Below are 13,977 nucleotides of genomic sequence, written 5' to 3'. Positions count from 1 at the left end.
AAGTCAAAGGTGACACCCCTTTGACTTTTACAGTTTTCCAAGGACACCAGGCTGGATAATAAGAGTTAAATCTTGTTCAGTTTGCAAAGGCATTAACAACAACAACAAGGACCCTTCCCATGTTAGATTTAATCAAGGCTTTATGTCCTACATTTCATATATTTATAGCAGAAGGTAACTAATTTATTACTGGAACCCATGTCAAAAAAGGTATTTGACCTTTGCCAAGCCCAGCTGTTTTCCCCCTTTTGCTAGCCTTTGGTCTGGAGGCTTAGAAATGTAGATTTTCTCTTTTGTTTTAGAGCTGTTAACTGGGGTAAGAAACAATTAACTGAGTCCTTAGTTTTCAGGCAGAAGGCCCTTTGTCAAAAGCTGGGCGGAGGGGGCTTTGCATTTCTGGGCTTTTGGTCTGGGGGCTGGCAAGAGAAAAAAGCCCAGTGAACAATATATTCTATAATCTTGCCCTCATTTGTCAAATTTGAAATGTATCTTTCTGTCTCTCTCTATTACCTTTACACACATTTTTCTGTTCCTTTAGACTAGACTCTACTGCCCATTTTGCTTCTTTTCCCTTGCCATTCATTTCCCCTCCTCTCTCTGTTTCTAACTCCCTAACCCATAATTCCCTTGTGCCGGATTTCCTATCCCCTTGCACTGTCTCCCAGTTCTAGAGGAACCCCAAAAGCCTTTTTTTCTTTTTTTTTTGCCTGCTGGGCTGCTGAGGAACTTTTGGGATCCCTTTTCTTTGTCCTCCATGGGAAACACAGGGGAGATCAGAGCCCCTTGAAAGCCCCACGGATGATAACCTGCGTTTCCCAATACAATGGGGATGCTGGATCTCATGTTTCTCCCCCATTGTGAGCCCCACATGTGTCACCTATCAATTTTATATTTTTATTATTACTATTATTCTTCATGATATCTTGCTCCTTATAAAATGAAGCAAAGTGACCTCGTTGTGAACTCTGGCCAAACATGCTTCGACCTGGGTGTCACTGGCTTGCCCCAGGTTCATGTTCTTTCAATAGGTTTACCATGATCACCATATGAAATATGGAGGGCTTAGTAGTATCTTGAAATAAGAAAGAAGGTGAACTGAGCTTTATTATCCCAATTTCCTTTAGACGTTGGAAAAGAAAGAACAAGGGTGTCATTATTTTCGTCCCAAAAGGGCACCATACACACTTCCATGTTTTGCTTGAATCTCCTTGAAGCCAGCTGCAGTGAGGAGTGCTTTGTGCTCTGATGGAGTCCGGGTTTTCCCATCAGTATGGACGAGCAGCTTTATGGAAGCAAAATGAGCGCCAAAGTATTTGACTCTTTCCTCATCAAGAACAGGTTCAATTACTAAAACTCCACCACCTTTTTCAAAATAAATGTTAAAAACAAAATGTATGAGTATTGATTTCAGTGGTATTTTGAAGACTGCAGTTTAACTTCACCAACTAGCCCACCATGCTACATTTCAGATCCTCAACAGTGCCCCAGTGTAAATTTAGCGCTGGTGTTTGTCCAGGTGCTGCCACCACCGGGGACCATCGCTCGTCAAATGGCCGAACGAAGAAGGCCAGGCTCCAAGAAGGCCTAGCTCTTCTCAGGAGACCTCGCGAGGTCTCGCGAAGTCTCCCGAGAAGAGCCTGGCCTTCCTGGAGCCTGGCCTTCCTCGTTCGGCCGTTTGGTGAGCGATGGTCCCCAGCGATGGTGGTGCCGGCAGGGAACATCACTTGCTAAACAGCTGAACGAGGAAGGCCAGGCTCCAGGAAGGCCAGGTTCTTCTCGGGAGACCTCGCAAGACTTTGCGAGAACTCGCGATTCGGCCATTTGGCGAGCGATGGTCCCTGCCGCCCCAGCTCTCAGGTATTGGTTTGTGGGGGGGGGGGGCAAATTCGAGGGGGTGCAAAGATTTGGTTTGCCTACCCCCCCAAAATTACCTAGGGCCAGCTCTGGTCCCCACTGCCAGATAATCTGGCATAAACAGAAAACCTGGGATGCAGAGCCTGTCTGGAAAGGCCCTCAGGTAATCAAGTTCGAAGCAGATATTGTGCATCATCTGCCTTAAGATTTTGGGTTTTATGGCTGTGTGGAAGGGTCCAGAGTTTTATCAATGTAAACAGGGTTTTTGATTTCAGAAAAAAAAGTCTGACAGATTTTGGAGGTATAGACACAGGATTTCGGATAAGAATAGGAAGAAAAATTACCTGTGATACTGAGGGCCCTAAAGAAGATATTGTCATTGCTTGTTATCCTTTCCCACATGGTTTAATAAACCTTCTGCAACACTGCCTAGACAGCTCTGAAAGGCGCTAGAGTTGAATTCAACTCAGTGGGCCTTATTTCCAAGGAATTTTATATTGAAGTGACATTATCTAGGGTCCCATCAGTATTGCCATATAATCCGTCTTCTAAATCCTAAAGATCTGGATACTTGGATCAATGCAGAATTGCAACCAGGCTTTGAAACTGCAAGGCTATTCAATGCTAAGGTGGCCAGTTGCTAAATTCCCACTTGCCTCTGATAATAATGAGATAATGCTTCTGGAACATGGCCAGACAAGCCCTGAAAGAGTTTAGAGTTTTATTGAACTCAGTGGGTCTTATTTCTAAGGAATTTTATCTTGATGTGACAATTGCAACAATCTCACTTGCCTCTGAGGATGCCTGCCACAAATTCCTGTCAGTGCAATTTAGTACATGTGATGAAGTGGTAAAGAAGCCACACAACCACAAGTTCACACTGAAGGCTCAGCAACCCAATCCAGCAAAGTCATAATTGGAGGAACAAGAGCAGGGTGAGTTTTGGAACCAACAGGAGTAAATTGATCTGTACTTCTGTACTTTTGAGAAATTCCAAGAGATTCAGAGCTCAGGAAACAAATTCAAAGACAATAAGTTTTGCCTTGGCCATTTGTCCATAACAGCCAGCAAACTGCAGTTCTGTTCATTTTAACTCTCTGAGTACACATACCAGGCTTGCAGGCTTTGTACAGTTTCGTTAGCAGTTGCATGCACTTTTCATCATCCCATAAGTGCAAGATTCTTGATAGAATATACAAGTCAGCCTCAGGAACAGAATCTTTAAAAAAATCCCCTACAAGAAGATCGGTACAGCAAAGTGATGTAATTAAACATGTTGTCTTACATAAATAGAAAGTAATTCTATCCTTTAAAATTTACTACTGCTAAGGTATGTCTGCTCATCATTTTGGTCCTGCTATCTACTGGGGCAAACATTACCTAAACCAGACCTAACTGCATTCTGTGGTGCAGTTAGACAAGAAAGAGACTGGAGATTTTTTGACCTGTATTCAGTGGCATCATTGTGTAATGACCTCATCAAGCGGAGAGAATTTAGCATCCAGCAAAGACCCTGCCCCCAACCAGGGTGGAAGAATCATTGGACGCATCCCCCATCACATGGGAAGTTTTCCCATGTTGTGCTCTCGCCAGGAGGGTGATGCTTTCCCCATGTGGTGGGGAAAGCGTTGTTGAGAGGGAGCTGCATGTGGGGTGACGGATTTTCATCATCCCATAAGTGCAAAGCCAGGGAAAGCGGAACACTTCACCTGGCCTTTCTGATGAGGTCCCTGGTTTGGGGCAAGTTATATGAGTGGTTGTGCATGTTCATAGTTAACATAAATGTGGCATCCAATACAGGATTTGTTGTATTGTGGATGTGGCTTCATAACTTCTTAAACAATGGCATAAGACTGCTCAGTTGTGCTAGTGGTTTTATGTCAGATATAGGGCCTTAAATAGGGTGAAAGATTGCATGGATAGTCATAAGAGCAGGTCAGAGATCTCCAAAATGGAAACTTCAGGTCCTAGATAACTCTTTGGCTTGTATCCAGTGACACTATTGGGCTTGTGATTATCCATTTTCAGAGTTAATATACAGTTTTTGTACACTTTTTGTTAAACAAATGATGCAATTGTTATCACCCAATAAACTCTGTTTATATTTTATAATAGTTATATACTAGTAGGCATAATCAGGATTGAAAAATAATATTATCTTCACCTATTTTATATTTAAAAATTCTTGCTGTAGCTAGCTGAAATAAGTTTCTTTGCACAAAGAACTGCAAGTAAAACTTGTGAACATTGAATCAGATGCTTTAAGCTGTTTGACACTGAAATACTGATATAGCATTTTTTTATTTTTTTATTTTTTGCTGAACTCGTGGCTTGACTTGATAAGAGCAGTTTCCATGGTCATGTCTCAGGACAAAACATATTTTACCTCCCTGGAATGAAATCTGGCTTTCTTCTAAGGCTACAAAATTCTTTTTTGCTTTTTCCACTACTTCTGGTAGATCAAAAATGGTCACAGAAGAATTTGGGTATGACAAAATATGTTCTTCGGCGAAGATGCCACTTCCTCCTTTAAAAAAGGACAGAATATAAGAACATTTAAAAACATTTATATGCTGTACTATTCAATCTACTTCCAAAAACTTCCTAGTGTACACATTTGGGGTGATATATGAAATATGACTGTCCATCAGTTTGAGCCAATGGCAAAATTGAGCATCAGTTCTTATGTAGCTCTAAGGATTTGACATGAGTCAAAGTTTAGTATAGAGCCTAAAGAAACAAAGTCGTCTAGGGGCTTCATCAAATTACACTGAGAAGTGTTCAGAATAAGAGATTTCAGTCTAACTCATTCTGTAATAAAAAAGAGTTTTTCCCTGCCTTGGGATCACACTGTTTAATGCACTCACTTGTCTTGCATATTTTTCAATAAAGAGGTTTCCACACTGCAGACTGTGAATATTTTTAGAAACAGAGAAATCTATGCAAAGGAGTCGATCAGTATCCAGAAAGTGAAACTTTCCAAAGAATTGGTAGAGATTAAAGAGGCCATGATTGATATGTAGACACTAATGTGTATTACTCACCTCCCAGATCACAAATATGATGAAACTGAGAAAGATCAAACTCAGATATCATTTCTCTACAATACAGAATCCAAGAATTTTTCAAAGCACCAAAATATAGTTGTATCCCTTCCTCTGACCTAGGAATTGAAATCATATGTTGTGCGTAAATGACAAGAACCATTCTGTCTTTTCCCATTCTCTTTAAAACATGACAGAGAAAAATACTACCTTTACCTATAAATAGCCTGGAAAAAATCTTTCATTGGAGACTCATATATTGATGTGATCTGATTTTTTCCTTCCCTGGAATAAAACATTTTAGTAAATAAAAATGAGTCAGCCTAAGCAGTAAAATCAACATTACACTCTTCTCCAAACTATATCATACAATACACACAACTGAATAAATATGTAGTACTGTTTATTACTTGTTGTTATATGCCTTCAATTTCTGACTTATGCTGACCCTAAGGTCAACTTACCACAGGATTTTCTGGGGCTGTGAGTGCCTAACTTGCTCAGGGTTACCCAGAGGGATTTTGTAGCTGAACTGGTGTTTAACACCAACATTTAGAAATTTGAAATTCACTCCTCTATTCAAAATGTCAACACAGCATAGGTAAGGATTAGTTGACTCAAATCAGTGTTTACAACTCATCTGTAAATTCTGAATTCTATCCTACCTTGTATACACACACACATCAGATACTTTTGATCAGGCTTCAGCTCTCAACCAAATATAATGCATTAAAAAGATCAATTCCATGAAGAATGGATATGGCCATGATCTTGCCAATTTAATTTGTTCCACAACTGTGGGTAGGAGAGAAAGGACAACTTCACATGCTTCCATTTTTGAAAAGACAGGCACCACTTCCAGGTTGACTCTTAGACACTCTGGACTATACTCTTAGGGCTCATCCAGACAAGCCCAAAATGCAGAACCTGTCTCGGTTTTACTGGAGGCAAATTAATGCAGAGTAAACCAAGGTTTCCCTGGTTTATTCCATATTAATTTAATACCTCAATGATTCAGACCTTACTGAAAGGCGTGGATCTAATGTGGTATTGGGCCTGTGGAGATTGGTGTTCCACAACACCAAGGATGTGTCCCCAAAGCCACATCACTTCTTCGAGCTTTGAAAAGCCTGGAGGAGCAGGAGGATGCCTGCCCCCTCCCCTCCAGCCTCCCATTTGGGTCCCTACAGTCCTCCTGGCATGAGGAAATAGTGGATTCCCCCCCCCCCCCCACACACACACACACACACATGTAAGAGAGACCTGTGGTGCTATCAGGCTTCTCCGGTAAGACTGGGTTACCTAAATGGGGGTACTTTGGAGTGGCTTCATGCTATCCCAATTTAACTTTTAAAAAAAGGCAGATGATAGCAATAAACAAACATAATGTGTTTTCATTTGGCTATAGAGTGTACCCATTTCTGAAGCAGTTTCCTTCGAGCATCCTTACCTTACAGCGTCTGCCAAGTATTGAAAACTGGGATAGTATAGTTCAGAATCGAACTTCATGTCAGAATACTGAGACTTTGGGCTTGATTTAGCAAGATAGAGATCAGCAAGGGCTGTGTTTCCATAAAAACCTTACAATATAGGGGAAAACAGATTGTGATGTAAACCCTGAAAGAAAGAGTTTTGATAAGCCATAATTGCCCCCCCCCCCCCCCCGCCCCATCAAACAATAGCAGTTACACACAGTTGACTATGGACCTTTCCACACTGCCATATGAAATCCAGATTGTCTGCTTTGAACGGGAATAATTTGCGGTATAGACACATATTGTCCAGTTTGAAGCAGAATGGGGATTATCTGCTTTGATAATCTGAATTGTATGGCAGTGTTGAAGAGGCCTAAGGATGCATCTACTACACTGTAGAATTACTGCAGTTTGACAGTTTCTTGTAAAACTATAGAATCATAGAATCATAGAGTTGGAAGAGACCTCATGGGCAATCCATCCAACCCCCCTTTGTGTTTTTCTCTTGATAAAACTTCTGGTTAAGCAACATATACACATGTTTTTCAATGTTCTCAATAACTTAATTTTTACAGAGGCAATAATTAAGGCAATGGATACATCCATCCATATTATCCATCCAACAACCAATACCAAAAATGTGAAATAGCACTCATAAAAATTGTAGCTCTCTTAAGTATTCACTGTGAAAAGACCAATTAAGTGTACATTAAAATGTGAGCATATTTATCAAGGTCTTTTCCATTTAACCATCACTGATATTTAGGTTCAATTTTTCAGAAGAGCATCTTAGTGTTACAATGCTGTATATTTAATACTGTGATATTGCAATTTTCTATTTTTTTAGCCTCATCTAGAGTGTGATACTGGAAGGACACTGCAGACAAATAGCAGAACCAATATTTTCAGAGATACCAACTTAGAGGTATGTTGAAGATGTGACCCCACTATAGTAAGAAAACCAAAGAAACCTGAAATATATAGGTTGTGTAATAAAAAGATAGCATTGTGTTGGCTTAGGCAACACACAAGAGGCTACTACACCACTTGAAAAATTATACTACTTAGCCAGCATCACACCACCTGACATCCACCGGGAAGCAGCAGCCAACAATGAAAGGACCAAGGCATTGACATCTCCGGCCCATTCCCTGTTTAAAGGTAGGACAGACTAGTGCATAAATAAATGGGATAATTCTATAGAGAATGACCTCTAGCCGTTGATTTAAAGGTAGGACAGACTGTTGAATAAATGAATGAAAAAACATGAAATGGCAGCAGTGAAGAGGAAAGAATGGTTTAACATTGAACCAAACTAGGAGTTCAATGAATTACATCAAGAGAGACTCTAGATCAGAGATTTTCAAACTGTGTGTTGCAACACATTAGTGTTGGCTGCAGTGTGTAGGTGAAAATAACAAGAAACCTCTGAGTCTATGTAAAATAAGCAATAAATCATATATTTTAAAATATGTAAATGAAATGTTTTCACGAGATGTGTGCCCCCATACATACATGTGTCTGTATCTCTTATAAGGGGTTGGTTTAACCACTAGTTTACCAGTAAAAACTGAATTACTGTGTCAAAAAATGATACATGTCTAAAGAGTGTGTCACCAACATGAAATGCTTGGAAAGCTCTGATCTAGATGCATTTTCTGTAGCTCTGGCTCTCTTTTCAGCAACCACAACTTAAGCCTGAGATCTGAAATGAACGTAGGTGCTTGTGTGCTCCAGTATACTCCCCTACTCTGATATGGTTACCTTTGTTATCCCTCATTTCCATTCTCAGCAGTTTCAAACCCACACAGGCTTCCAGCAGCCTTTGCATTCCTATGTGACTGGTTCCCAGGCCTTCAGCAATAGCCTCGGCGGTCAGGGGTTCTTCTGATTCCCTCAGCAGATCAAATACTCCCAGCTCAGCAGCAGTAAACATAATCTGGAAATAACAGGAAGAAAATGAAAAATGGAAAGGATTCATAAATGACCAATGAAGGTTACATTACAGGCTGCCCTGGAGACTAGGACGCAGAACAATGGCTTCAAACTGCAGGAAAGGAGGTTCCCCCTGAACATTAGGAAGAACTTCCTCACTGTGTGAAAGAGCTGTTCAGCAGTGGAACTCTCTGCCCCGGAGTGTGTTGGAGGCTCCTTTGTTGAGACTTTGAAGCAGAGGCTGGATGGCCATCTGCAATTTTCCTGCTTCTTGGCAGGGGGTTGGACTGGATGGCCCATGAGGTCTCTTCCAACTCTATGATTCTATGATTCTAAGTACCACACAATTAAACAGGAATTACACTTTCAAACCAGGAACATAACAATTTCCAAATTGTGTTACATAGTGCAATCAATGAGAACTCAGTAAATCTTCCCCCAATTTGCATGAATATAACCCTTGCAGAGGGACATGCATCTCTGCACCTCTAACCTCTTTCTCTAGTAAACCAGGATAATTCGTAATCTCACAATGGCTTAATTAAAGATAGTGAATTAAAAATCTGTTTGAAAGCTGCAGCACTGCCTTTATAAAATTCTGTGTGCCATTTCCCTTTGCAGGGTCCACAACCTTTTCACATGGTTTAAAACAAGAGAGAAAGAAAGAATTCTGGTGCCTGGTCAGGTAAATATAGACTGGGAGATTGAACAAACAGCGGAGTGGAGGAAAAGAAAAAAATGGGAAAGAAGGGAAAGAATATGAGGAATAGGGAGGAAAAAGAAAAGAAAGAGGACAATGTTGTGGTGTGAATGCTTCCCAACACGTTTGCTCTGTCACCTGATGTCTGCCCTGTCAGGAGACATCCACTCTGTGCTACATTTTAATCTAAATTTTTAAAGAGCTAGCCAAAGTGCTGAACCCAGGAGAGGCTTCACCACTCCACCCACATGGAAATCACTGAATTCAAGGTTCTGGCCCAAGCAAATTAAAATTGAATGTAATGGGCTTGGTAGAGGACTTCCTGCAATATTTTTATTTGAAAACAAACAAACAGCAGTGTGTTGTGATTTTTCTGGGCTGTATGGCCATGTTCCAGAAGCATTTTCTCCTGACTGGAACATGGCCATACAGCCCGGAAAACTCTCAACAACCCAGTGATTCCTGCCATGAAAGCCTTTGACAACACATTGAACAGCATTGAACAATTAATAACAAAGACAGACCATACATATACAGAGATCTTACTTTTGATATGAGAAATCCATTCTGATACTGAAATAGCGTTTTAAGAATTTCCGAGTCTTCCGTAGAAGTCATCCTTCTTCACTGTAGTCTTTGTCAGTTGTATCTTTTTTTTCCCTTAAGAAAAGGTTCTCTGCTCAATGCAGCAAGAAAAAAACACTCTTTTTACTGTTTAATATTTTCTGGATACCCCAACTGTAGAATACAGAGCATTTTTTAAATTGCAATTTGTTTTAGGCCAGAGTGACTCACAGAATAACCCAAGAGTTGTTTCAATAAGAGAATTGTGAATGATAAAGAGAAATAGTCAGTCTTAGTGAATCTGATAATAATGATGTTAAATCAGAGAATGCTGGAGAAAGATTATTGGAATTTTCATACCGATAACAGAGGAACGACATGAGTAGATCGAAAACAAACAGCTAGCTGTTTGCAAAAAAGAAAAGTGGGACAGTAGGGTTACTAAAAAAACAGATAAACCAGAAATATCTCCAACATAAGATAGAGAAAGAGTGGAAGAGTAGAAGGTCATTAAGTTGTTTACCTGATAATGCTGGCAGAGAAAGAAGAAAAAAATCTATTCGGTGATCTGTTTTTGTTAGCCACTACTTCTCCTTTTATAAATTGGAAATATCAAATTTCAAGTAACCAGCGAAGGGCGGGTTTGTCAAAATACAAATAGGACCTTACTGATTGCACATTCTACTTCTGGCACATTATAAATGTTGGCACATCCAAGTGTTGAACCTGACTCAGCACATAGAAGATGGTTTTGAAAAGCAACAGAATACAGGAGCTGTCTTCGTAGACCTGTCAGCAGCTTATCATACTGTAAATCATCGCCTTCTCCTGAGAAAAACTTATAATATTACAAAGGACTACCACCTCACCTGCTTCATCGGAACTCTGCTGCAGAACAGGAGCTTTTTTGTTGAATTCCAGGGCCAGAGAAGCAGATGGTGAAAACAGAAGAACGATCTCTGGCAGGGGAGCAAGCTTGCTCCATCAATATTTAACATTTACACAAATCAGCCATTGCCAGAAGGGTCAGAGAGTTTCATCTGTGCTGACGATTGCATCATCACCATCCAAGCAGGGAGCTTTGAAATGGTTGAACAGAAGCTCTCTGAAGTTTTAGGTGCTCTTACTGCCTATTAAAGTGAAAACCAGCTGATCCCTAATCCATCTAAAACACAGATGTGTGGTTTTCACATTAAGAACAGACGAGCATCTCGAGCTCTGAGGATTACCTGGGAAGGAATCCCACTGGAGCACTGCAGCACACCAAAATACTTGGGAGTTATCCTGGACCACGCTTTGACTTACTTAGATGTTTTTGACATCTAATGACTGCCGGTTGTGAAGCTGCCCTGGGTCCCCTCAACCAGGGGTGAGAAGGACGGGATACAAATGTATGAAATAAATAACTAAAATAAACCTTAAGAAATAGGGCTACAAAGTGTCCACGACATGCGAGTGTGCAGAAGAGCAAACCCCAGACCACGTATTACAATGCAGCCTGAGCCCTGCCACATGCACAATGGCGGATCTTCTTATAGCAACACCAGAGGCGTTCCACGTAGCCAGCTACTGGTCAAAAGACATTTAGTATAATGCCAAGTTTTTAAAACTTTGTTTGTGTTTTCAAATAAATTACAGCTTGTACCCTCGGTTCGCTTCTGACACGAAAAATAAAGGATAAGATAGTTATAATCTCACTTTTAACATATTATACTACATAATATACCATTGATGCAGTTTCTTCACAACCGTGGACAGCGAGTAGAGAGGGGAGGCCTGGTCTCTGAAAGGTTCCATCTACTTTGTGGGGTTCCTCGGGGGGCCATTCTCTCCCCTCTGTTGTTTAACATCTATGTGCAACCACTTGCCCAGCTCGTCCGAGATTTTGGGCTTGAGTGTTATCAATATGCTGATGACACTCAGCTTGTGTTAAAGATGGAAGGCCGACCGGATTCTGTACCCGAAAATTTTCATCAGTGCCTCGAGGCCGTTATTGGATGGTTGCGTTCCAGTAGGTTGAGGGTGAATCCAGCAAAGACGGAGATATGGCTGAATTCACTATGGCTGGGTTGACCGGGCAGCAGAGATATCCAGTTGCCAACTCTGGATGGTGAAGCGCTATGCCCGTCTTCACTGGTAAAGAGTCTGGGAGTCCTCTTGGACCTTTTACTGACAATGGAGGTCCAGGTCTCCGCCGTTAGCAAAACCGCCTTTTTTCATCTTCGGCAGGCTAAACGGCTAGCCCCCTATCTGTCTAGGGACAACCTAGCTACGGTGATCCAGGCTACGGTCATCTCAAGACTGGACTACTGTAACGGCCTTTACATTGGCCTTCCTGTGTCGGTGATCCGGAAGCTCAAATTGGTGCTTAATGCAGCTGCCCGGCTCCTTGCGGGAGTCCCGATGAGATGCCACATAACACCAATCTTACTGCAGCTGCACTGGTTACCAATTGAGCACCGGATCACTTTCAAAGTGATGGTACTTACCTTTAAGGCCTTACATGGTCTAGGGCCATGTACATGGTCTGAGGGACTGCCTCACCCCCTACAAACCCCAGAGATCCCTCTGTTCTGAGAACCAAGACCTATTGGAAGTCCCCGGTTTTAAGACCTTGCGTCTAACAACAACTAGACGCAGAGCTTTTTCAGCAATGGCGCCATCTCTCTGGAACACCCTGCCACCTGAAGTTCGTGCCTTGCGGGACTTATCAGCCTTCCGCAGTGCATGTAAGACACACCTGTTTCAGCAGGCTTTTGATTTCTGTTATTGATGTTTTTGAAAGATGTTTTAAAGATGTTTTAAAGATGTTTTAAAGATGTTTTAAGATGTTTTTAAATTGTTAGATATTAGCCTGTTCTTGTAAGCCGCCCCGAGCCCTAGGGGAGTGGCAGCATATAAGTTTGAATAATAAATAAATAAATAAAAATATGAGCGGTGTCCCTTGTTCAGTCTGATTCTTGTATTTCTATCCAATACATTCAATATGGTGCAGCAAAAAAAGTGAACAGGCAGTATCAGAAAACCCACTGCACTGAGGCCCTTTCTATACTGCCATATAAAATCCAGATTGTCTTCTTTCAACTGGATTTTATGGCAGTGTAGACTCATATAATCCAGTTCCAAGCAGATTATGTGCATTATCTGATTTGAGAATCTAGATTATATGGCAGTGTAGAAAGCGCCTGAGTAGCGCTTTGTACTCGGATAGAATCCGTTCTTTTCCTTCAATATGAAGCAGCATCAGCATGGAATGTAAGACGGCTTCTAGGGCTCCGCTTCTGTCCTTGTTCAGAACAACTTCCATTGTTAATACTTCACTCCCTGCTCCAAAATATATATTTCACAGGTTTAGGAAAGAGAACATATTGTTACTCATTTCAAAAGCATTTTGAGGCCCCCTTCCACACTGTCCCCATATCCCAGGATCTGATCCCAGATTATCTGATTATGCCAGATCAGTATTTCTCAAACTCTGCTCCTCCAATTGTTTTGGACTTCAGCTCCCACAATTCCTAACAGCTGGTAAAATGGCTGGGATTTCTGGGAGCCAAAGTACAAAACACTGAGAAGCAGAGTTTGAGGACCCTTCTATACTGCCATATAATCCAGAATATCAAGATAGATAACTCACATTATCTGCTTTGAACTGGATTATCTGAGTCTACACTGCCATATAATCCAGTTCAAAGCAGATAATCGGGTTTTTACACAGCTGTGTAGAAAGAGCCAGAGAAACACTGTCCCAGATGCTCTGGCGGTGGAGTCTCATATAATCCAGTTTAAAACAGATAAACTGGGATCAGATCCTGGGGTATAGGGGGAGTGTAGAAGGGGCATGAGGAGTAAAGGTTAAGATTTCCAAATAACCAGGGATCAGAAGTTCACGTTAAAGGAAAATACAGTTTAACCTGGATGGTGCTGACCTATAGGAAAGTATATGGTTTAAACAATATAGTGCTGAATAAGAATTAACAGGCCATTTCTTCTTTGAGGTCTGTTTTAGGGAAGAAGTGTAATGTATTAACCAGGAACGTGCACAGCTCAATGGCACCAATATCCAAAATCACAGCTCAACAGGCCCATTTCTGTGGGAGGAAAGTTCAGACTTTGAACATCCAGCATGGTCCCATATTCCTCCCAAAGCTACTTTGAACTCCAATTAGAATCTCAAAACTAATGGGTTCACTAGGTAAACAGATCTAGGCATATTATCAGTGGTGATGCACGACAGGAGCTACCTAAATCTGGAAAATTATATCCTTACATCTGCTTTATAGGAAACTGTTTTTTGTTTTTGTTTTTTGCCTAAAGCTAAACTAGCTGTAGTTAAAAAAAACCCTAAAATCTCCAAATTCCAGAAATACATGGAAGAGTATAAAGCCATTTCTCCTTCCCTACAGGA

General features: G+C 41.1%; 1 protein-coding gene across 3 annotated transcripts; it reads right to left on the bottom strand.

The window, feature by feature from the left end:
- Positions 1-1,086: 1,086 nt before the first annotated feature.
- LOC100561592 (acetylserotonin O-methyltransferase) lies at positions 1,087-10,653 on the bottom strand. 3 transcript variants are annotated; one of them, XM_008121259.3, is made up of 9 exons: positions 10,442-10,646; positions 9,555-9,684; positions 8,138-8,312; positions 6,349-6,478; positions 5,115-5,183; positions 4,899-5,017; positions 4,241-4,381; positions 2,966-3,088; positions 1,087-1,362 (listed from the first exon to the last, which is right to left on the bottom strand). In XM_008121259.3, the coding sequence occupies exons 2-9, from the start codon at positions 9,624-9,626 to the stop codon at positions 1,154-1,156; spliced, it is 1,038 nt and encodes a 345-aa protein (XP_008119466.1). In that variant the 5' UTR covers positions 9,627-9,684; positions 10,442-10,646; the 3' UTR covers positions 1,087-1,153. The 3 variants fall into 3 exon arrangements, with proteins under 3 accessions (XP_008119466.1, XP_062831455.1, XP_062831456.1); XM_062975385.1 differs by lacking the exon at positions 10,442-10,646 and adding an exon at positions 10,096-10,417; XM_062975386.1 differs by lacking the exon at positions 5,115-5,183 and having other exon boundaries at positions 10,442-10,653.
- Between the last annotated feature and the right edge of the window lie 3,324 nt (positions 10,654-13,977).

This window comes from Anolis carolinensis, chromosome 3 (genome assembly GCF_035594765.1).
Source record: "Anolis carolinensis isolate JA03-04 chromosome 3, rAnoCar3.1.pri, whole genome shotgun sequence".
NCBI lineage: Eukaryota > Metazoa > Chordata > Lepidosauria > Squamata > Dactyloidae > Anolis > Anolis carolinensis.
The sequence above is the reverse complement of the archived record's forward strand: the minus strand, read 5'-3'. Positions and strand labels throughout refer to the sequence as shown.

Excerpts from the sequence above, each read along its gene's own strand:
- LOC100561592 (XM_008121259.3), bottom strand. The coding sequence starts at position 9,626 with ATGACTTCTACGGAAGACTCGGAAATTCTTAAAACGCTATTTCAGTAT. Across the intron at positions 6,479-8,137 it reads GGAAATGAGGGATAACAAAG|GTTTTTATGGAAACACAGCC; the intron begins GTAACCATATCA and ends CTATATTGTAAG. Across the intron at positions 4,382-4,898 it reads TCATATTTGTGATCTGGGAG|GAGGAAGTGGCATCTTCGCC; the intron begins GTGAGTAATACA and ends CCTTTTTTAAAG.